Below are 24645 nucleotides of genomic sequence, written 5' to 3' on the forward strand. Positions count from 1 at the left end.
TTCTTCACAGTTGATTTTAAAGTTATGACCTATTTCTCACAGGCCGCTGTGATTAATATGATTCAGACAGGCTTGCCGTACCAAAGCAAGTGAACTCAAACTGTCTTGGATTTGTCCAGGAAAAGGCTGCAGCTTCAGCTCTGAGACAGTTCAATTAAACACAGCACTTAATAGTGTCAACTGGTTATAGTATCGAAACCTCAAAACTGCTGCTAACCTCTCAGCTCCCCCCCAGTGTAACAGAAACTGGGAGAGGGTACTTTTGACAATCTGTCCCCAGTTTGGGGAGGGTGACCTACAAGAATGTGTGCCAGGCGTGCAGAATAGGGTCTTTTAGGGCACAGAGCGAACTGTGGACTTGACACAGACAAATGGTGTTACATCACCTGGCAATGGCCAATCATCTTCCTCTTTTACACAAGTGAAAATTAAGGCACTGGCGTGTCTGGCTCCCCCCTCTGGTTGGACACGATACACAACATCCCGCTTGCCATTTACAGAACTCGCACTGTTTTACTTGCTGGATTGTCCAGCTGCTTTCCCGTAATTGACTCAACACAGCCAGTTTGTGTATGAAAGGGCCACTGTGGTGATAAACACTAGTGTCTTGTATTTTAAAAAGTGACCTGACCCAAAAACCAGCCGTGAAAAACAGGCGGCCGTCCAGTCAAAGCCCAACTTAGCCTTGTTGGTTGAAGTTTAGTCCCCATGCTGTGCCAAAAATACCTGGAGAGGGGAAAGAGGGATGCACGTATTGTGCCACAGAGGGGGGTGTGATGCACTCAATGCCACATACAGCTGGACTGACTAGGAAGCCACACTATTGCAAACTGCCTCATTTTACTCTGTCCAAAGGGGCAAAAAAAAAAGACAAAAAAAGACTCATTTAACTTCTGGGAAAACTTTTCTCATGGTTCGATTAAGCAGTCAACATGCACTTACCACACACTATATCTATTCCTTAGATGTTTTATAAAATGTTACTGCCAATTCATCTTTGAAAACTAGTTTGCTCTTATTCCATTTTTCTGCAAGGGTCGATTTTGCTGTGGGGTCTTTCCAGGCTTGTGTTGCTCAATGCTAATGTATGTGTGACGTTTGACTGCCATCTCCACAGAGGAGCGTTTAGGGGAGCAGGAGAGGACACACAACACCACAACACAAGGAACATTCCCTCAAGAGACTGTCACACCCTCCATCTCTCCTCTCCCCATCTGCTTATGTTGGTGGTCTTACTTTCCCATCGCCCAGTCTTAGAAATAATCAGTTATTGCTGTTTTATATTCTTGTCTTTTTTTTTGCTGTTGTTGCTGTTGTTCAGACGAGACATTTTTTCTGATGTTGAAGTTGCTTCTTGTGTTCTGCGATGGCTGCTCTGCGCTCAGCTTTCTGCTGTCGAGGATGAGTCTTTAGAGGGGTTGAGGAGAAGAGGGCAGTGGTTACCAACACCGGGGGTTAGGGATAAATCTGAAGGGCCTCAAGATGACAATATTTATATAAGAAAGAGGAAAAGTGTTCTTTTACATTTTTTTCAATTTCCTGCTAGTGGTGTGGCGTGGATTGCCATGAGATTTTGTACAGACATTCTTGTTCCCATCAGGATTAATTGTAATAACTTTAGTGATCCCGTAACCTTTTTTTCATCAGGTCAAAATTTTAACTTTAAAAATCAGCTGTACTTTGTGTTGGGTATTAATTTTCAAACGTTAGCATTCTAATATGCTAAACTAAGATGGGGAACCTGGTAAATATTACCTGCCAAACATAACCATGTTACACTGTCACTGTGAGCATGTTAGCATGCTGCTGTTAGCTTTTAGCTCAAAACAAGTACAGCCTCACAGAGCTGCTGGCATGGTAACTCTTGTTTCTTGTGAAATAATGAATATATTTACCTGCTCAGGGCTGCAAAACCCTTCAGTGAAACAACGTGTCACAACACATTGTCCAAACTAAGTACATAAACTGTGACGAGGGGTCATAAGTACAGATGATTTTGTTTTATTGTAGGGGGTAACAAGCCAAAAAGGTTGGAGACCACTGCTCTCGAGGGTTAAGGGTTTATGGGGGTATCCAGTGGACCCAATGACATCACATTCCTCCATGACAATCACATTGGCGTACTGATATTCATTTAGAGAGGGTGTGGGCATAAAATACACATCTGTATTCATTATTTTTGGGTTAAATTAGATTTGCAAATCTGCCTTCTTTTGTTCTGACTTCAGATAAAGGGAAAGCGTAGAGACATAACATCCGACTGTGAAATGGCGGGCTGCACTGGGAAAGCATGAGAGCACAGAGAGAAAGGATTGGCTGAATGAATAAATGAATGGACAGGAGAGATGAGGGGAGAGGCTGTGCACCAGCAGAGGAAAAGAGGCAGAGGATAGCTGTGCTGTGCAGTCGCCGTCCATCTGGCCACCTACCCTGCAAACGGCCCTCTCAGCTCTGAAGTCACTAGCTGTGCTGTGCCCAATGTGGCAGCCACTCACAGGCATACCAGCATGCAGAAAACTAGGCCACTGAACTCTGTCTGCCCTCTGGGTTTTTTTCTTTCTTTTTTTTTTTTTTTTTATAGATTAAACCCAAAAGGCTCAACTCCCCCACCTCCCGGCCACGAAGCTTTTTACCAGAGATGGGGAAAACAGGCAAACTAACGAGCCGAATTGACAGTAAACAAAAACAAATGTAATCCTCCCTGTCTGAAGACGGGCTCTTTGTCAGGCAGCCCACAGGCCTGTGAGGATTCACAGCAGAGATGAACTGCATACCTGTGTTTCTGCCTCGTTAATTCTTAGTCATGATCACAGACAACCCCTCCCTCCCCTCACCACACACACACACACACAGTGGCCTGTCTCTGGGTTCAGGCTGCGTATTGAATAGAATCTCTCGCTGTGAGTGGACAATCCTGGTGTGTGATGTCATAAGAAACAGGTGTTAAGTAGGCTAGACATGGTTTCCGTGGCAACAGTGAAACCCACAGATGCTGCAGCTCTCCTCCTCCTCCTCCCGGTCTGTCTGTCTCTCCTCTGCAGGTCGAAGCTAGGGACAGAGACGGCGGCAGAAAGCTGGACAATATGACACGGATCCTCAGAGGGTCCACAACGTTTCAATATTAAATAAGCTGTATGATCCATTAACTCTTTGAGCTCAGTCTGTAATAAACTGCACTTTTGTTCCCCTCATAGCGTGTGTAGATACAGGGGATGCTGCCACATCCTCTCTCAGTGTAGAGCGTTATTCATCAGTTGTTTTGGGAACCAAGAATTATTGTAAAAATCATCCTCAGTTGCTAAAAGTCTTATTTTTGTTTGATATTATAAAAGCGGTACTTGCTCCTGGAGATTATAAAGTAACCCTCACTTAATGCTATGAAAAGTGGAACTGAAATCCAGGGCACAAAATTTGTGTTCGCTAGCTAGGTCAGTGTCATTGTAAAGGGGTGCCATTGACTGAAGTGCCACGGTGTTGCACAAAGGGTTAATGATAAGACTAAGGCCATGCAAGGCCTGTTCCAAGTTATGTTTTTTTGCACATTTGTGAGATATTATGTCAGTATTTTAATTTTTCCAAGTGCCTTTTTATTATAGGTAAAATATAGAAGCTATACACTATATGAAAAAAAATGATTATATGAAAATATATTTTTTCCTGGCATCATGTTCTGTGGTTGAACATGCAGAACTTTAGAGTTGTAAAAGTCTCCAATTGGTACAACATAGCGGTGTTCTCCTGTTTTAGAGGAATTTTATTACGATATTGATAATAATGTCAATGAAAAGAAAAATGTTTAATAAAGTTGTATTTGATAAAACTTGTATATTCATTTTTGTTCCAAATATACAATTAATTACATATTATGTGAAATGTACATATACATGTGATTCTGCCCATTTAGACCAACCATGTGCACACTTGATGCTGCAATTACACTTAACCTGAATAAAAACAATCATATTACCCTGATTAATAGTCAACAAGCCGCACTGTATTCAGCGTTTCAGGTGTTCAAATCCACGCAAGTTGAAAACTTACATAAGTAAAAGCACTTCTTTGTGGATTTAGATAATTGCAAATCATTTATAGCATTTCACATATGATTGAAATGTTTGTGCTTCCCTTTCATTGCCCCCCAAAATACCACAAAGTCAAGGCTAAAGAAAAAGAGAAGGCTTTTATTGGGTTATAATTTACAGAGGATGGGGAGAGGAAAGACCGGGCAAGCATCAGTTCAGATTTCATGTTTCCGTTTTCTGCTGCTTTTGTGTCTGAATACTTAGTTCCTCGTCTAGACGCTCTTTAGCCCGCACCACCTGGACACAAACACAAACAAACAACAATAATACTGACTGAGAGAAGGGGAAGACACTTTAATCACACTATGGTTCACTCAGAGCAGAGAGGAATGGGTGAGCGATAACATCAGCAACAACATAATTTTGAACACGACCCGGCCCAAAGAGCGGATTCCTCCCACACACTCAGAGTCACATGAGTCATAATTTGATATTTAACACAGACACAAAACCAGAAAGAGAACTGATCATTATTTGTTTTGATGTTATGAGCAAAACAAGTAAACAGAGTTACTAAGGGCACTGCTGAGTATCACTGTTACCAAAAGCATAAACTCATTACATGACTATTCTGTGCCACAAAAAACATCTAACTCCTGAGGGTGAAAACACTGAGGGTAAGAAAGATTCAAAGAAACTTAAACAGCCATCAAGCTCAAACCATCAAAGAGGTTTCAGTATACATGATAGATCAATGTACTGAACAGTCTATGTGCTCTTTATTATTTTCTCATTAAAAAAAAGCTCTCTTGGAATCAGATAATTGTCTGCAAAAAAAGTTTGGATTATCTTGGCACAGCCCCACGCTACCACCTGAGCTTTGCTGAAAATACTAAAGCCATATTTTCATGAAACGCACACGATGGTTCTTACAAATAGTTTACAAAACTGTCACGAAGAGTGTGTCAAACTGCCAAAATTCAACTTCACATCACAGTTTGGTCAACTGGATTATAATAATAGGGCAACTGCTAATGAAGCTGAGCGATTTGTTTACTGTCAGGACAAGAGAAAGCCACCTTCATCCTGACTGACAGCTCTCTTCTTTAATGTTCCTCAGCTTGAGACTTAAAACTCTGGCAGGCACTTGAGGGTGAATCAACATTTTAAACTAAAAACACAAAACGTGCAAATCTTACTACATAATATTTCATGTGTTAATGTCTCAAGCTGTAATTTATTTGGTCGGATGGTGAGCTAAAAACAAACTGGACAATAAAGTCATATTTTCTTCTAAAAGTAACATGTTGCCTTAACCAACCACTCTCAAACACACTTAAATACTGCTTAAATAACAGTAAAGTGAAATGTCTCACATCCTCAGATACAGAATACTTACTTTTGATTGTATGTAAAATGAACCGCCCACCAACTTGTCATTGACTTTAAAAAGGTGCTCGTAGTTCTGGAAGAGATAAACACTTCAGTGTTCAAGTAACACATTTAATATTCATTTACAGCATTAAAGACACATTCACACATTTTCTGATCATTATTACATTAGAAGACAAAGAAAAGTGTTGATAATGTTGATGAATGGTCAAATAAACAAACAAATTAACCATAATTTCACAAAAGTGTAAAATTGTGTGGTCCTCATGTTAACTCACAGTAGTAACTATTTTGATAATCGATAAATCGTTTCAGTCAGTACCAACAGTTTGTCCGTTAAGAAAAGAGACAGCGAGTGTGTTTGTACCTTCTGAATTTCCTCAGGGGTGAGTGTGGAGATATTGAGGATTTGCTGCGCCTCTTGCAGGCTCATCCCAGTGATGCTGGAGGCTGCAGCAGACTGCTGACCTGAACGGCCCCTGGCCTGCGCTGCTGCCTGACTGGCTGTGAGAGAAAACACAAGACACACACACGCAATTACTCACAACTTCATTTCATTAGACAACCTATAACAATGAGAAAGCATACATGATTTTTCATAGAGCTGAAGGCCAAAGTCATGGGTCATACCTGCATATTCTTGCTTTAAAGCACGAGCAAATGCACGTCCAACCACCTGTGCTCCCATCACTATGATCTGTGCAAGGTACTTAGCCTGCAGAGGAAAAGAAAAGCAACGTCAAGAATGCAAAGATTAATACCAAAAAGCAATCATTAGACGAGTAATATGACAGTCATGGGAACGAAAAGAGAGCGTGAAGGTCGGTCAGTATTCCTCATTTCGGTGAGTGACAGTAAATATAATGATGTCAGACTGAGGCAGTAAGTGTCTGCAGGTGCGGATGTAAGAAGCACCTTCATTACAGTTGTATAAACACTGCGATAGCGTTTCCATACGCGCCTCCGTCCTGTTTGGACTTGAATTAACGCATTAGTTTCTCCCTAAAGCTGCTACCTTATGTAACGGTGTTGGAAAACCAAACTAGCAGCTACACAACGTCTTGTGCTAATGCTAACTAGCTAGCATTACACCCCTCTGACTCGCTGACGTCAGCTAAGACTTTGGAAATATAAAACATGACCATTACAAAATGTATCCTTACCATTTTATATTATATTATACGGCTCCCTCGGACAGTGAGCGGCTTGTTGTCACACATGTATACCAATGAAGGTTATTTAAGGGTCAAAGTTCAAGGAAGCATCGAAAGCACAAAATTAAAGATAAACCAGGTGGACGGAGATATTTGTAACACTGACATCTACTGGCAGGGAAGTCACACTGCAGCTTCTTAGTCAGGACTTGACTTAATACCAGACTTAAACTAGTTAACAAACTCCTATTAAGAAGAGAAAATATATATTTATATATATATTAATTCAATCTAAATGTAGTAGGATAAGCAAATATATGAGGGCAACAAATCTGCAATAAATCATATTGAAATATACGACTTAAACTGTGAATACTATAGTAAACAGTGAATATGATCATATGTGTTATTCTGATAGCTTCACTTTATTTTGAAAGTATCACCAAAAGTGTCAGACTACCTGCCTTGATGATAGTATGACACTTTATTTTATATACACATACACACACATCCATATACATATATTCATTAGAATATTTGTCAAAGATAATTATTTTTTGGTTTGTTTCCATCTGTTGTCCCTTGCCAGATGTTTAAAAAGGCACCCTAAAACTATAATAAAACCATGCATTTCATACAATTAACATATACAATATTATGCTCAGTATAGTTAAGGACACGTTCAATGTGTTTGTCCATTTATGTGCATGTTTAATTTATTTTCTGTGCCCCACATGGGCCATCTCAGTCTTCACCAAAGCTCACAAATCACTTCAGTTTATGAGCCATTCCCGTGTATTTATTCACTGTGATTGTCATGGTGACCTAATCACAAAAGGACAAGCTGTAATGGGCTCAAAAGGAGTTTATTGCAAGACAATATTGAAAAAAATCCACAAACCATTTCTCAAGTAAGACAGAAATAAACAACAACAATGCTTTACTCACTGTATAAAAAGGAAGATCTCTTTTTAACACAATGGAAGTTAGTCCAATCCAAACATTAAAAGGTCGAGAACCACAAGCACATACAGAATACATCACACCAACACTGACGACACCTGCAGTTCATGTGTACTACATGATGTGCACGACCATGTGTGGCTGAATGGATGGTTCACTTCAGTCCATCAGTTGTTGTAAACAAACTTGGTGGGTTGAAGCCTGGATTATTGAGGATATTGCTGAAGCCCTGATTGGAAATGACATGATGGCTGCATCGTAAGTTATTAATACTGTACTGTAATTGTCTAATGAACACCATGATTACTTACTACTAATAAACATTAGATAAGAAAATTTGCTTGTTTAAGCGAGGAATATCCCCAAACAGTCTGAAAACCAACAAAGATCATGATTAAAAGTTAAACTGCCCAGAGAAAAGAACGAGAAAAGAAAGAAAGGAAACAATCATCTCAGAGTGTACAAAGGCCCCTCTAAAAACTCCAAAAAGGAGCTGGTTTGGCTTTCAATGCATAATAACATCTCAGTTTCATTAACCTTTAACCCCTACTTATAAGACTATTTATTATATGACCACTGGATGGCAAAACATTCAATCAAATCTAGCTTGTACAAATACAGGAACACATTATCATGTTAAACTGGCATTTTATTCTATCACTGGCAAACAAAGAAAAGTGAACTTAATGTTGTTGTTATTAGAAATTCCAGTTCATGGCTAAACATGAGCACTGGTGACCCTGTTGTATCCTCAGTGAGGTTTTTGCTGTTGAAGGCTTGAGCATGTTACAGTAATCGTGTGTGTGTGTGTGTGTGTGTGTGTGTGTGTGTGTGTGTGTGTGTGTGTGTGTGTGTGTGTGTGTGTGTGTTTTACCTGACCAAACAGGAAGACAAGGGTTTTCTTTAAATCAGATGCATAATGTTAACTTATTGTGATCATTAACAATATTTTTTTGCAACACTACATCTTTCAAAGACACATTGTGACTGAGCGTGTTCATGTGACTGGCCAGTAGAAAAAGCAAGCAGTGGTCCACTGTGGAGGTAAATGTGCACACAGATAACAGCTTTGTATGCAATGGTACACAACCTGGTGTCTTGAGATCAGACAATAACAGACAGGGCCATTTTTTTTTTTTACATATCAGGACACTTCAGAGCCACATAACACAGACAAAAAGAGAAGTTATGGTCATCAGTTCTTTAAGAAAGTTGTTTGTAGTCAGAGTAACTGCAATGAAGTATTATTGCTATGATTGCCTGCTGTTTAATTCACCTTGCACCTTGGTTTACCAGAAATATGTTTGAGGTGTCCCAATATTATAATAACGATTATATATGTATATTTTCTGATATTTGCTGTATTATCTTGTATTTGTTGAAATATAACAAATAGTGTTTCATAATTTTGCAGTCCACATTAACATAACAAAGCAATTACTATGTCAGATTTATCCCAGAAAAGAGTTACAGCTGAAAATGTCAAATTTCATGCAGTCTGATGTGATGAACACCAACTAGACAACTTGACATTCGATTTTCCAAACCTTAACAGATATTGTGATACATACAGATATATCAGAAGTGTTGTTGTGTCCCCCGCCCCCCAAAATCATTTATACTTTCACATTGTACAGTATTCTTTGTGTGTGCGGTAGGCTGATAGGCTGAGATGTTTGCTGATTGAGCTCAGAGGTCGAGTGGGTGGCACCATCGCACACACAAACGGCAACGTAGCGTCTCCTCTCTGCTGTTGGCACCATGATTGAACGAAAGGGCAAGATGACGTCCCCTCTAGTCATCCTGGACGACACAATAGCCACAGTTAGCAAAGATGGATTATAGTATATAGTATATTTGATGTTAAGCTCTTTATTACATTTTAATAACTCAAGGTACTAGAAAACCTCAAGCTGGGTGTTAGTTTGATGTTATCGTCCATCCGCTTTCAGTGTTGTGATGATATGATGACATTGTGTTATCATTTTACAAAACTGTGCTGTTGTAATTAATTTCTTAATTCTGAGCGCCGGGACTCGTCTTCACAGCTGTTTCCGTCACATTCACTCACCCACTCGTCCTCGTCGACCCCCTCGAAGGACTCCTGTGGCAGCGGTTCGTCCATGTTCCCCAACTTTGCCACCATGGCACTGAGCAGCTGGGCCACACATACACATATTCAATGTTATCAGTGCAATACATATATATTCATACACAATAGTACAATACATAGATATATATATACTCATACATATACATTGCTATTGTATATATGTTTTACTTTTATTTTTCTCATTTTTTATATTTTTGTACATACTTTTATTTCTAAATTTATGCTACTTTCTACTCTTGAATGGGAGCACCGGTATTGTATAATTTCCCCCTGGGGATCAATAAAGAAATAAATTTCTGATTCTGATTCTGATTCTGGTTATATTTTATACAGTAACTACTACAGGTACATGAGTATTATGACGTGGATAATGTGCATGATGGATGACTGACATACTAGATGCAGGACAGGCTGTGGAAAGACCTCACGAGGGTCCAGACAAGATGCTCTGGATGACACCGCTCGTACAGTGGAAAGACAAGTGTACAGTGTTTCCGCTCATCCTCACCTCATCTTTCTTCTGTTCATCAGTCTTCTCCTCCAGGTAAACAGATGAGGGCAGGTATTTCCTGACTGGAGCCTCTTTGGGGGCCTCACTCACTGAAATAAGACACACACACAGCATGAAAAACAGAAACATAACAGGACATATCCAATACTGACGAGAGCTGTGTTAGACAAGGTGACATGGTATGACTCTCTGGTCTGTGTCCGCACCTGGCGTCATGTCTTTAGGCTTTAGGCTGATCTTTTTGTGCTGGCCGTTGGAGCCGGACAGCCAGGCAGAGGCAGTCAGTGCCGGTTCCCAACAGACCACTGTGTCTGTGAACACATCGTCCTGGAAAAACTCTTTCTGGAGACCCAGAGTCACACACACATAGAGTTATACCTTCTATAATTAAAAGACACAGCCATTTATTAGAAATCAGGAAGGAAGATATGCAGCATTTCCATGTATCCACCAGGTGGCGTGGTTGGCTCACCTTGACCCGTGGCACTCTGAAGGCCACTGGCTCTATGGTTGTCTTGGTGAGCATTAGTGCTACAGCTATCTCCACATCACGCACATTGCACTCCGTCTTGGGCAGAAAGGCCAAGCCCTGCAGACAGGAAACAATCAGGAAGTGTCAGAGTTTAGCAAATAAAAACAAAGAACGCATACAGCCTCAAAAAGATCTAACAACTCTAGCTGTCCATGTGTGCAGATGTATGGTGAATGACTTATCAATGAAAATGGATGAAAGTAAGAGGGAGTTCAGCTCAGGACCTTATGTGGCTCAGGAGAGTTAAAACTGCTGCACTCAATGAAGTACGGCTCTTCAGGGACCAACTCATAAATGTGCACTCTGGTGTCACCCTGGAAAATAAAATGAAACACAGGTTTTGTTCACAGTTGTGGTTCAAATGTAACTTATATGCAACCATACTTTTCTATATGCTTACTTTTCCAGTGAGGATGACCACATTGGTGTCGGGGTCATAAAAAGGGATGAGTGTAGAGGGGGAGACGTTAACAAAAGTGTTGGCTATGGCTCCAGAGGACAGGGAGTCAGCGGAGTACATGTAGAGTCCTCGCTCACTGCGACTGCAGAAGAAGACGACGAGAGATAGTCAGTGGTTAACGTTTCTTTTGTCTGACCACTGAATTATGATGCCTTTAAGTTCAGAAGGGGCCACACATGATTTAACTACTTATCTGTACTGTTTTCAGTGGAAATAAAATAACGGTTTTCCTTTTGTGCAGGATGCTCACATACACCTGATTTGTTAGAATATATTTTTGCCTGCTTTATGACACTTAAAAAAAAGTCTTTCCCATGTTGAGTACCTGTCAAATCCAGACGCCAACAGGTACTTGCCCTCACACACCCACACCACACGAGCTCCTCTATGGCCCTCAGGACCTGGGCCCTCCTGAAAAAAGAAAACAGCAAGTGTGTGTGAGTGTGTGTTTAATTTCAGATTTGATTAGTTATTGAAACAAAAAGAAACTACAACAACATTGTAATGCTTTGCTTCCTGACTGACAATGCCTCTTAGACATTCTAACTCACTATAGATGATTACATAGGCAGTTCATTGAGTTTATTATTTTGTTTTTGTTTTTTGTTTTTCCACCAAACAGCATGGCTCTGAATAGTGGCTTAAGAGTTAAGTGTTGTTCTAGAGTAAAGACCAGAAAAAGAGCAACATCACATGTGTGTTTCACCATTTTCACAATACACACCTCTCCTATAGACAAAAAAAAAGAAATTTAAATTGTATCCTCCCATATTATCCAATGTGTTGTACATACCTGTACTGGTGCAGTGGACTTGCGGGGGTCATAGATGCGAACTTTCCCATCTTTGCACACTGTGGCCAGAAACTTGCCATCTGGGCTCCACGCCATGCCAAAGACCTGAATATAACCCACAAGAGGAAACAAGGAAGAAGACTCAGAGACCAAACTGCTGTGCTAACAGTCCATATCACTGATGTTTTACTTATTTAGTCTTCAGATTCAAGGCGTAGATCTTGGTAACCCACCTGGTCCTGGTGTCCAGTGAGGAGTTTGACCTGCTCTCCGGTCTCCAGGTTCCACAGTCTGACTGTGAGATCGTAGGATGAAGACACAAGGAGTCCGCTGGCCAGAGGGTGGAACTTGATGGAGTAAATCTTCTCCGTGTGGCCTACGAGGGGTCACAACAGCTGTCAATCAACTTGACTTTTACTTTGTGGTGATTATCATCAGTTCACATGGATGCACTGAAATCAATCAACCATATACTCCATATTGTTCCCGTTGTTATACTGTAGATCTTTTCAGTGAAGTCCTGCAGGATTTTGTGTATGTCAGGCTTGTCAATCAACAATCTGAAAACTAAACTGAGGTCCTTTCAGTAAGTGGGCCCTGTCCTACCTTGCAAGATGAGCTCAGGCTCAGTCAGGGTCTCTTTCAGCCCTCCCTCTGGTACCTTCCACACCCGGATCTTTGCATCATCACCAGCTAACACAGACAGAGAGACGCATGTCAAATCACACTTATCAGGACAGACAGAGAGCAGTCAATGCAACATACAGCTGCAGATGTACATGTATTCACTTACCCACAGCCAGCCTGTGTGTGTCAAAGGGGTCCCAGGAGAAGTCGACCACATTTACAGAGTTCTGGATGGTGGGCAGGGCTGTGTCGGGCAGCCTGCCAGGTTGAGAGCGCTGAGGGGAGGAGAGGAATAAAATCACTCACATACTGTACACAGTAGTCAAATGTTCCAGAAAGTAATAGAAGTATATGGGATAAAAGACACACTCAACATGGAGACCAACCACACTTTTTCTAAATCAACATGACGTCAACAGTTTTTAACTTAGTTTCAAGCTGCTGCCGTACCTCAAAGATGGCCATCTGGCCCCCGGAGATGGCGAGGGGCACTGCCATACGGTGGCGGTTGGCACAGAAGCCGTCAGACTCGCCTGGTGTAGTCAGGTTGAGGCCACGCAGGTTGGTGAAGTGCGTGTCCCGGTGCATCACTGCGCCCTGGATGTGACGGAACTTGGAGGTTGGACCTGGATCAGAGATCATTTCAAATTAACAGTCGCTAAAGAAACATTATCATAAAATGACAGACACTATAATGAAGAATAAGAGATTTCAGGTGTGTGTATGTGTGTGTGTGTGTTCATACCCAGCAGGCTCTGGATGGCCTTGGCACTCTGGCTGGGACTGGGGCTGGGGAGGAAGCCTGAGGAGAGGCCGGAGGTGGAGGAGGGAGAGCGGGACGGGGCAGCGCTGCTGCTGGGAGTGCTCAGAGGACTACTGGAGGTGGAGCAGCCACGTGCCGGATCCTGTAGAACAGTAGGGTGGCTGTTAACTTGTCAGAATAAAAAGTTTTTACTTCCCCCAATTTGGGATTGAACGCCCCATGAGAATCCACCAGTACCATTACTCCTGATGGATAGTCAGTGTGTGTGTCTCTCACCTCCTTGCTCCCCCCACTGGCCTGCTCCTTCTTTGCAGGCATCTGTTTTGCTGGTGGAGCCTTTGCTTTGGGCTGTTTGTCTGGGTGGAGGCTGACTTTCTCCACCTGAGGACAAACAGAGCAGAATTGTTCGAGGCGTCTGTAGAGTGTGAAGAACGGATAAACTTGTTGAGAGTGGAGATCATTTTACCTGCTTGTTCCCTCCCTGCCACCACTCCTCAGCAGACATGGCCGGAGCCGTGCCTACTGTATCTGGGTAAAGATCTTCATGAAACTCCTGGCCTGAATGCTGGAAGACAATGCAGCACCCACATATAAGCATGAAAACACCAATGCAAACATGTACATTACTTGCCTATGTTATGAATCTGCTATATGTGTTGGCTTGTCAGTAGTGCTGCACATATACACACCTTGCGAGGGACTTGATAGCTGATTGGCACAATGCAGCTGTCTGTCAGCTGAAGCACACGCATCACTTCGCAGGACATGATATCCAATGCCAGCTTGGGTACCATGGCAACTCCTCGTGTTGAGGTGTCCGTCAGACAGTGGCTCACTGCAGAGATAAAACGTAGAGAGGGCAAAAAAAGAACAGAGAGGGATCAGATACTAAGAGAGAGAGCTGTAATAATCTGACAGGACAGATAACAGATGACCAAGCTTTACCTTGCGAGAGGAAAGGCTCAGAGGCAGACACTTCAAAGCAATCAACCACAGTGTCTCCCTGTGTAAGAGAGAACATTCAACATTTCAGTTCAATCAGCACAGTGAAATATGTGCTGCAGTAACGACTGTTGACCTTTAACGTACATCACTGTCAAGGCTGCAAAGCCCTACATGAAACTACACAAAACATTTCTTTTCTTTTTAATATTTAAACCATTCCTCAAAGTTATCACCTGACAGAAAGCATAATATGTCTCACCATGCCAGCCAGCGCGAGCAGACCAGTGTCATCATCAAACAGAGGGATGAGCATCCTGAAAGCAAAGAGACAAGGCATTTAAATTATGCTCAGAAACGGCACAGTGACACTTATTATTACAGAATCATTGAAAGAGTCCATAACTTGAAGTTTTACAAAAGGTGCCACTAGATGGAGCAGTAGGCTCAGTTTTAGGGCAAAAGTGGTACTACATTGTCAGCTCGACTTGATTTTTTTCCACTGATCGTTATCTGTAGATTAGGGGAAAAAAACTTGGTTGAACATGTTAAGTTAAACAAATGCAGAGTCACATTCACTGATTTCTATTCCTTAGTGCTTTGAACTTGCACAATAAAGATGAAAAGATCATTATCAAAGATATACAAAGGAGGAGGAATATGTTTCAAAGTTGCCAAAGAAAAACAGAGTCAAGGTTAACTAAGACAAGAAAGGCAACTTCATTTCCATTTTTGCTTAAATCTGCTCTGATTTTTTTTGTCAACATAAAGACAAAGAATCGTGAAAAACACCCATCATAGTTTCCTAGAGTCGGAGTTGACTTCTTCAAATGTCGTTTTGTCTGACAAAATGTCCCAAATCCCCATGATATTCAGTTTACGATCGCAATAACAAAGAAAAACAACAAATGTTCACATTTGCTAAGTTGCAATGACAGAATGTTTAGCATTATTTGCTTCAGAAATAACTTTAATGATTAATCCAGTAGCAAAATAGTTGCTGATTAACTGTTCTCTACCTCGAAACCTCCACCCTAAACCAGGCCACAGTCACCTGCCTCCTCTCATGATCTGAGGTAAGAAGATTGAGGGATGAGGAAACTGAATGAACCTTTTAACTCAATGGGGAAAGTACAACTGGCTGTAGTAAACAAACCAAACAGGAAATCATGGCTTAGACGGAGGCACATTTGCACAAACACGGGCAGGGCTGACAAATCTCCCTCATTCTCTGCCTACTGTAATCTCTCAGCCTCTCTTTTCATCAACGACAGCAACGGTCTGCATGTTGTTTTCCAGACGGGGAAAGAGGACAGAGAGTGGTGGCTGATCCGACCACTTCACATCACAGGCCGCAGATTGAAGTGAAGCGGCAGTTCCAGTGATTGACTTATGATGATAACCTTGTGTAATGGTACTATTCCAGAGGAACGCCACTCGGCTGCCTCCACATCAACTGAGACTGACAGACTGGTGATGTCATGCTCCAAGTATGACAATATAATGACAGACTTAGTTTGGGTATCTTAGGCAGCCGCGCATAGTGACACGCAATGGTTTGTGCAAGAGTGACAGAGGAAGACAGTGTGACTGTGCATCACACTGCAGCGTGCTTGTATGAATCGGAAACAGTGGAAGGTTTTCACATTTTAACAAACAAACCTACACGAGTTAAAAAAGAAAATGGCTGTCACGAGTCTGTGGTTGTGAGAGCTCACATCCATTTTGGTGCGTTCACAAATGTTTTCCAAACTACGGTGATGAACATCTTGGTACCGTTTTCATTTGAGTCTTTTATTACATTTTTGGAGGTAATTTTGCTTTGGCAGTTTTGGATGAACTGAATGCCGGTCATGAGGGCGAAGGCGTAAACGTCTTTGGCAAACTAGCCTGCCAAGTGGCAATTGTCCAGAAAAATTAAATATATTGTATATGTGGATAAAAGATCTCTTTATTTATTTTTTTGGAAAGGTTAAAAAGAGTACATTCTTAATATAAACTTTATTGATCCCACAAAGGGAAACTGAAGTACAAGAACAGATGCATAGTATAGACAGGCAAAACTACAAGACCATATACATTATGGCTGTCTACTATACACAAATCAAAGCATGAAAAAAGTACTAAATACTACATACATAAACTGGCTCAATAACATGTATTGAGCCAGAAATAGTCACAAGTAAGTGAGGAGATATCGCAGTAGTAATAAATACTTAAATACAAAAACTGCGCAAAGAGAGTAAAGTGTGTGTCTTATAATGCGAGACGGGAGGGGAAGTGTGATTGACTTATAGTCTATTAGTTGTTTTAGTCCGCTGAGCACACTGGTGTTTGATGGTCTAAACAAAAACAAAAGTTAAAAACAAGTTATTATGTGGTGTTGCATTCTGTCTCATTGCAGAATACTGTGAATACTGTGACTGTGAATGTCATGCTGTTTCGCTCCAACCATGGTTATGACCCACATTACAGCTGACAGAAGCCTTCTGTCCCTGTTTTTCCTTCTCTGCCTTCCGGGTCGCCATTGTTGTTTCATCCTTACCATCTATCTTTGATGTATCAACAAAATGGACCTGTCCCAGACTTGTACCTCCTCTAATATCCCTCTCTCCCTCCCAGGCTTCTGAAGTCAGCGAGGGGCGGCCACGCTTCGTTAGGGCGACTGTGTGTTCCCATGTCGGAGTCAGTCCACAGGGAGTCCCTAAACACCTCCATTCCCACACCCCTCTCGCTGCCTGTCTTCCTCTCCCGCACTCGCTCTTTCCTTTCCTATTCAACAACACTACCACCTTGCACCCTGCGGCCTCTTTTGTGCCTCCAATCCCAACTATTTCTCCAAATTGCCTTCACTTTCTCTGTGTCCTTATCTCTGGTTTTCTCACAGTAAACGTACAACAAGTCAAACAGCCACATAATAGGAGTGGAACTTTATCACTGATAATGGCCTCTGTTTACTATCGCTTTCATGCTCCACCTCACCGCCGGCCCATTTTCCCACACAGAAAAACACATACACGTCTGCATGTGCATATTTACGCACATAGATGCGTAAGCACACATACATAGATGTGCTAATAATATAGCCTAATGATGTATGTGCACATGCATTAATAAGAGTGTGCAGTCACAGTCATGCAGGGTTAATTGTGGGAGCGAGCGGGCTTGTTGTGCAGATCTCGATCACAAGGGCTGATTATGAATGAAAAAACGATTACAGGCCTCATTCATGCTCTTAGAAGAGAGGCTGTAAATAGAAGTGTGTATACCGCATCCAGCCTGACACACTGATCCAGACACAAGCCCTTTTCAGTGTGAGGTGTGTGACTAATACAGGTTTAACCACACACACGTGCTAATTGGTCATGAAATAATATATTATTATATAATGTTATTTTCTGAGAGGGAAGAAGGATATACATCCACAATATCAGCTGCACAACCTGAACAACAGCTGAAAAGACGACTCCTTGAAAGATTTTACAGCCCAGTCTCACACTCTCAGGGCGATCCGCAACCACTAACGTCTCAACACCTTTCCAGCTCTTCCAACACTCTGCGATGAGCCGCCTGATGCTCCAAACCCCCCCCCCCCCCGGCTTCAGTCTGTCACTGGCACTCTGCTCCTATCAGAGCTGACACAAAACAGAGAGCGGAGAGAGTGATCCCGCCTCCCGCCTCGTCTGCCATCGCCTCACACCGCCGCTCTCTCACATGGACCCAAACGCACATCATAAAATGACCTTCTGCCCATGACAGCAGCCTTCAGCACCAGCAGATATGATGGGTATATTACTCTACTCTAACGTGCATCTGTGTGTGTGTGTATGAAAGGGTCTGAGTCAGCCCAGGTATATTATGATTATGAGAACGTGTTGTCGTTTGATAATGTAAGAGATAGCATAAATCAGTGGAATAACTGACTAATGGAGGGCCAGATGGATGGATATGTGGATGACAGACAAATGCAAAAATGGTGTGTGTGCCTGGTTGACGTGGGGAGTGCATCTGCAGCTGGGGTTGTGGTGGAGTTCAGCTGAGCAAAAATGTCCAGTCACTGGAAAATAGGAGTAGGCACTGCAATAAAATTACGGACACACACACGCACGCACGCACGCACGCACGCACGCACACACGCACACACAATCCTTCCAGAAACACACTCAGGTGCAGAGATAAATACTGCAAAATGCTGTACACATTCATGTCGGCCTATGTGCTTTCAAGCATGACAATATATGTAAAAGTATGAAAAATACACACACCCTGTACGTTTGTGTGAGCACGCGACCAGATGCACTGATAGCATCAGACACACAGTGTATCATATATACAGTATATAGGTGGAGCTAATGAAAGCAGCCTGCAGGGGTATAAGGTTATGGGGTTGAGCTACAGCAGCTATGACCAGATCAGTATCAGTCAAAGGGACCTTTCTCTGTTGTATGAGATCATGGCCTACAGCTAGGCCAGCCTTACTGCTAAGACACACACACTAGAGAGCACAAAAAGCTCCAGTCGACAGGTAGGAGCTGGCCAGAAAGTAGAGAAGAAAGAGAGAGGAGGCCTTTGGGGAATATGAAACTAAAACAAAGCAGCTGGTTGACTACACCTCAATTTCAGATTGTTTTTTAGGCTTACACAGGGTCACTCTATTGCTCTTCTAAGATGGTCACACACTAGAAGACTTTTAAAATCCTAACCAGCTATGAAAAGATCTATAAAGTTGTATTGTGTGCAATTAACTGCTTCATCCTTTTCATTTCTGTCTACTCTGTATATACGACAACTATATTGCATGTTAAGTCCGTCCTAGTCAACAGATTCCTCTTTTGTAGCTGTTCCTGAGGTTTCTCCTCGTTTTCTCCCATTTAAGTATTCTTTTCATCTGAATCAAGGATCTAATTATAGACGATGAACATATGTTGTACACACTGTAAATCCCTCAAAGGCAAATTTGTGATTTGTGATTTTGGGCCTTATAAATAAAAAAATCACAAATCACAAACATTGTGACTCGTCTTAACCTCAAACTGAATCATAAATCTCAGCAGGCTTTAAATTATGTGGTGTGACCTCAGCTTTATTTACTGTTCATTCTATTTTCATTTCACCCTTTTCCTCTCCATCATCCCCTCCCCTCTTCTTTATCAGTCCCCTGGTTATGTCATCCCAGTCAGAGGGAGTGAGTGAGTGGTGCAGCAGTATCGCTGAGGGTGAAGGGTCTGCTGAACTGTGAACTCGAACAGTCCACTTTATCAGCCCTCCTGCCTCCAAAGACTGCGGGCCTGCAGCTTGTCCAGCTGTCCCGGCCGGCCTCTGCTGTCACACTGGCCAGCGGTGACTCAGTGTTTTAGACTGAAACTGGAGCCGCCTTTGCCATAACATAATGTTTGGACTATCACACAGGGTCACAAGGACACTTGGGATGGGTCACAGCAACAACAGTAACAGTATACAAACAGTATTTTCCCATACTCACTTGGACATCAAATTCAATTCAATAAGTAGGAATATTTTGGGTTAAGATATTATACTGTTCAAACATTGACATCAGAGGTTAAAGTCCAGTGAAATCATCTATTAAAAACTGTGACACAAATATTCATCACAGGTGTGTTGACAGAGAGACAGCCAGAAATGTGATGTGCTATGTGCTATATTTACTACCTGAGTTTTTGAATGTATCTACCTCTTCTATGTTTTTATCTTAACGTAAAACATGACTTAAGAGTCTACAGCCATGCTAGCAGTTCTGTGAGGCTGTGCTTTGAGCTAAATGCTACTGCCAACATGATAACATGCTAACAATGACAATGTTAACATGCTGATGTTAAGCAGGTGTAATGTTTTCCATGATCCCCATCTTAGTTTAGCATGCTAGCATTTGCTACTTAGTTAGCATTAAACACAAAGTACTTTGTAATTTGTTTTGCAAGTTTTTGGTCATAAACCAAAGTATTGGACAAACTAAAATTCTGACTAGATTAGAAGTTAAGGTTGTTACAATTCATCCTGTGGGAACTAAAATTCTGACTAGATTAGAAGTTAAGGTTGTTACAATTCATCCTGTGGGGGACATGAGTGTCACGGCATCCACCCAACAGCTGTCAAAACAAAAAAACAAAATTGCCAACCTCACGGTGGCGCTAGAGGGAAAATCTGAGGATCACCAAAGTCATTGGGATTCATCGTCTAGGGACCATGAATGTCTGCACAAAATGTCATGCCAATCCATTCAATAGTTATTGAAATATTTCAATCTGGACCAAAGTGGTGGACCTGGCTATAAAGAGACCAATATCAGAGCATGAGGTAAACTGTAAACTGCTCTTTTCTCTCAGTAAATTGAAACTGTAAATGAACTTTAGGCCTTACTTTATCTCCCTCTCACATACACACATTAGGCAGCAGATTAATAATGTGGCAGATCTGTTGTAGTATAAAATTAATTAGTGAAAATATGTGGTATGATGAACAGGCTGTAACTAAAGAGCTGTATCTCCCATCTAAAAGTACGACCGTATAAGCACATGCTTTTTCATTGTCTGAGGTATTTCCATAATCACTGTCTGCTGAAGACAGTTCATATGACCAGCAGATTATCTATTTATTCTTATGATAACCCTGCCCTCTTCCTGTCTTTATTGTTAGCTGTGACAGAACACTCTCTTTCTGTTTCAGTGTTATTACTCTTGTGTAAGGGAGTTAGACACAGCTAATGGTTTTATGCACACTTACGCTGCGGGCCCATGGGTGTTCACATTACCCCGACAATGGAAGGACTGGTGCGGAATAATCCACTGGTGATTAAATGGGATTCATAACGGAACAACACTGGACCTGTAAAACCGTCTCCAGGATGGTAAATCCTTGGTTGGTTTAAAGTGTTCTGCAAATATGTGAAATAAAAAAAAGAGAAATTTCCAACGGAGATACGCGAGTGAATACTTCAAAAGATATTATATTAAACAAATAGTTTGGCAATGATAATCATTTCAAACTTTGTTTATTTTCTTGCTTTTGGCACACTCTGAAGCACAACAATCCACCGAAAATGACCAATATATCACAACTGATGAACTTTGTCACCTTAAACTCACAAGACAGATCAATCAAAACCTCTGCACTTGTGCTGTCTGAATGAGTATAAATGTTTCCATTAGTTTCAAAGCCAGACGCTAAACCACAAGGTCACAGCGAGGGTGACTTCAATCTTCAAGGATTCAACTCACAATGGTTGAATGGTGCAGTTACAGTAGTCTTAAACTCAAGTGAATCTGACTGTCCTCATTTAACACTGTCCCAGTTAATTTCAGTCACATGAGAGGACCAACGTTTCAGAACTGCTCCTATTGCGCCTAATATGAATAAGGCCCTCGCTCTCCTGTTTATCTCTGGACATGAGGAAGCCAGAAGTATGACATCTTGGTTCTCATTAGCACCAGTTTGTACCTCTCATGTATTATCATTATATTCCAGTAACAGAGTTACATTTCTGACGATCTTTGAAAAACCCAGAAGGTAGTTTAACGACTCCTACCACACTTTTCAAGATATTTCCAGAATCCTGTGTCTTGTCCTGTTGACTGTGTTTCCTAATAAAGGGAGCCGGAAGTGATATATGTCCTTGTTCGTTTTGTGAAAATACTAATGAAAGAAAACATTAACATAGGTATGTCATTTCTAGCTACCCTCTTTGTTAAGATTACGAAATGGAATTGAGTCTTAAAAGAGTCTTTCAGGATTACCTTCGAGACAGCGGCAAGTGTTATTAAACATCTTTCAGAAAAACTGATCCTTAGGTCTGTGGCTTGAATGCAAGGATAATATATAAGAGGCACACACTGGGGATAGTGTAGGTTCTTATATTTAAGGCTAAAACACAGCTCTGCTGGGGGTGGTACTGAATGCAGCTTCTAAGTCATGATGAGTTCAAGGATCCTCCGCAGGTGTTTAAGTCACCCAGAGCAGTGAAATGTACTTAAATGCAACATACTTCCTCCACTGTGTTTGAGTCTGTGTGTTTTGTTGCCAGTGTGTGTGTGTGTGTGTGTGTGCTACCTTCAGTAGCCAGTTCATTAGAAGGGAATTAGAGTTGACGCGCTGCGTTCCTGAGAGGGGAAGAAAAGCCAGGATTGTTGGTGGAGGGGCCAGCTGTGGCCACGTCTGAGCCCCAGTGACGAGGCCCTTAGATAGGCTGCCAAGCGGCTGCTCTACCCTCTCTCCTCGCTTCACCGGGCCTCGTCCGCTGGCCCCTGACAGCCAGCGCACACATACACACACACAAGTACATGTTGGGGCACACATGCATGTGCATACACGCATGCTCAGGATTTAATTAAACTCCCGTGTCAACAGGTCTGCAGTGACCCCTCTGTCACCCCCCCACACACTACAAGTTCCACATACGACCACATGTAAAGTTGCCAAACTGAAAAAAACTCAACAGCTTCAGCAGTAATCCCTCTCCTGTCCTCAAGAAACAGAACAACCCTTCGTTACCATTCCAACTTGTCGTCAGCACAGCTCCATCTTCACGCCGACACAGGCAGCCACAATCAGCGCTGTACATCTCTCAGCTAATCCCTCTCTGCAGGAGGAAACAATGAACCCGCAACAAAACAGTCCTACAGCGTCAGCCACATATCAAATCTTTGCAAAATACCAAGTATGTGTAGAAAAACAACCTCACAATATAAAAGACACTTAGAGACATCTGAAGACAACTTAACACACAGTGCTTTCTGACCACATGATGGACAGCGCATCTGTTTTACATAATGTTGACATGAAAAATGAAAACCCCAATCTTTATTTTTACAAGAAGAGACAGAGAGACAGCAAACCAGGCCTTCAACTGCTCGAACTGATGATTACACAGGCCTATTAAACACACACGGTTCTACTTATCCCAGATGAATGAGAGACATTAGAAGCTCATCTTCAAAATGGCACAAACACTCATGTTTACTCACACACTCACAAACACTCAGGAAGACCTATAAATGCGTGGTAAACTGGTCCAGACTGGCTGAGCTATAAAACAGCCAGGTCACCGGTCATAAAGACCCTCGACATTCAGCGCTGCTCTGTGGACTGGGAGGGCTGAAGGGGTAGGGGTTGTTGTAGGATGTGGGTGGGCATGAGGGTGTCAGGGTATACAGACTGAAGGGGAGGTAAGGGTGTGAAAGTGCTACTGGGGAACATAAATCTTTTAAATGCACGTGATCAAAGCAAGACAGCTTTGAGGGTGCTGACAAAGAAATAGAAAATGTACTTTTATTGGCATGAGTTTAAGTTTGTGTTTCCATCTGTAATGTATGAGGTGTGGCTCTGAAATGCTGGTGGCTGCTTGTTGACGGCTGCGTAGCCCCGGAAGAGATGCGTTCCGCGTTAACCCCGGGAGTTCAGCATCAAGGGCCCGGCTGGATGACCATTAAATGACCTGTCGGCGGGGGCCTGGGAACTGATCAGCTGCCACGACTGCCTCAGACGAGAGAAGAGAGAGGAAGCGTTGGTGTAGAGGACAGAAAGAGGAGGGGTGAGGGTCACGACCGTAACGACTCTCTCTGCTGTTAAGGTCACCGGAGGAAAGTCCGGTTCTCGTCACAGTTGCGTTTTAAATGCTAAACACAGACAGAGGTACACACGTTTCAGAGGAAGTGAGAAAAGAGAGACCTGTTTTGATTATCCATCAATATTAGTACCTCACAGATGTACTCGGATCAGCAGAATGTCTGCCAATGATGCACAGATAAATTTTGCAAACATTAAAATGAAACAAGCCCTGAAAGTCTGGAGGCTTCACTAGTTTGACAGCACACAAATTGTAGACGCAGAGTTGCCAAAACCATCCCTCTCTTTGCGTGACTTTCGCCTTGAGTACAAACCGTGCTCAGTTTGCAAGTTAAACTAGAGGAGAGAATCATGTCCAACTTTTCCATTCTGTTTCTTTAACAAATATCTGCCTCTTCAGGTTAAGTGTTTCATTAGCCGTCCCATTAAAGTCTTTCTCTTTCACATGCCAGTCAAATGGCAAAGACAGGAATACATGTCCTTTTATTTTACAAAATAACATCAAGGTGGAAAATCCCAATAATAACCAATGTAGAATGAATAAAACCACAACAAGAGCAATGGAAAAGACTATTTATGATTTGACATATAGCAGCAGATATAGAGGTTATTGGAAAATCAGTATCTGACCTAAAAATACCTCTGTATAAATCCACTTAAGTTCAGTGAATAAACCACAAAATAGTAATGTCATGCTCTAAACCAGCCATGGATATCTTGTATTGCACAGTAATTATTCTGCATACCAGAGGCATAACTTTAAAGCGATGATCATAAGTTCAGCTTTGACTTGG

At 41.9% G+C, this 24645-nt stretch overlaps 2 protein-coding genes across 2 annotated transcripts in view; both read right to left on the reverse strand.

The window, feature by feature from the left end:
* Positions 1–4161: 4161 nt before the first annotated feature.
* Positions 4162–6666, reverse strand: pam16 (presequence translocase associated motor 16). Its single transcript, XM_070923051.1, has 5 exons — positions 6578–6666; positions 6045–6129; positions 5782–5918; positions 5422–5487; positions 4162–4319 (listed from the first exon to the last, which is right to left on the reverse strand). Exons 1-5 carry the CDS (start codon positions 6578–6580, stop codon positions 4245–4247), a joined length of 366 nt encoding a protein of 121 aa, XP_070779152.1. The 5' UTR covers positions 6581–6666; the 3' UTR covers positions 4162–4244.
* A 749-nt stretch (positions 6667–7415) lies between these two features.
* coro7 (coronin 7) overlaps positions 7416–24645 on the reverse strand; it is a 103479-nt gene continuing 86249 nt past the window's right edge. Inside the window, exons 10-28 of the mRNA XM_070923049.1 lie at positions 14535–14589; positions 14276–14333; positions 14020–14165; positions 13797–13895; positions 13607–13711; positions 13313–13472; positions 13018–13193; positions 12734–12842; positions 12547–12633; positions 12174–12316; positions 11941–12045; positions 11473–11558; positions 11088–11229; positions 10912–11001; positions 10628–10744; positions 10362–10497; positions 10153–10244; positions 9603–9689; positions 7416–9334 (exon numbers count right to left, since the gene is read on the reverse strand). Coding sequence (XP_070779150.1) covers positions 9326–9334; positions 9603–9689; positions 10153–10244; positions 10362–10497; positions 10628–10744; positions 10912–11001; positions 11088–11229; positions 11473–11558; positions 11941–12045; positions 12174–12316; positions 12547–12633; positions 12734–12842; positions 13018–13193; positions 13313–13472; positions 13607–13711; positions 13797–13895; positions 14020–14165; positions 14276–14333; positions 14535–14589 — 2002 coding nt within the window. The 3' untranslated portion in view covers positions 7416–9325. The remainder of the gene's footprint in view (positions 9335–9602; positions 9690–10152; positions 10245–10361; positions 10498–10627; positions 10745–10911; positions 11002–11087; positions 11230–11472; positions 11559–11940; positions 12046–12173; positions 12317–12546; positions 12634–12733; positions 12843–13017; positions 13194–13312; positions 13473–13606; positions 13712–13796; positions 13896–14019; positions 14166–14275; positions 14334–14534; positions 14590–24645) is intronic.

This window comes from Enoplosus armatus, chromosome 17, assembly GCF_043641665.1.
Source record: "Enoplosus armatus isolate fEnoArm2 chromosome 17, fEnoArm2.hap1, whole genome shotgun sequence".
NCBI classification, from domain to species: domain Eukaryota; kingdom Metazoa; phylum Chordata; class Actinopteri; order Centrarchiformes; family Enoplosidae; genus Enoplosus; species Enoplosus armatus.

Excerpts from the sequence above, each read along its gene's own strand:
- pam16 (XM_070923051.1), bottom strand. Across the intron at positions 5,488-5,781 it reads CCCCTGAGGAAATTCAGAAG|AACTACGAGCACCTTTTTAA; the intron begins GTACAAACACAC and ends TATCTCTTCCAG. Across the intron at positions 4,320-5,421 it reads CATTTTACATACAATCAAAA|GTGGTGCGGGCTAAAGAGCG; the intron begins GTAAGTATTCTG and ends GTTTGTGTCCAG.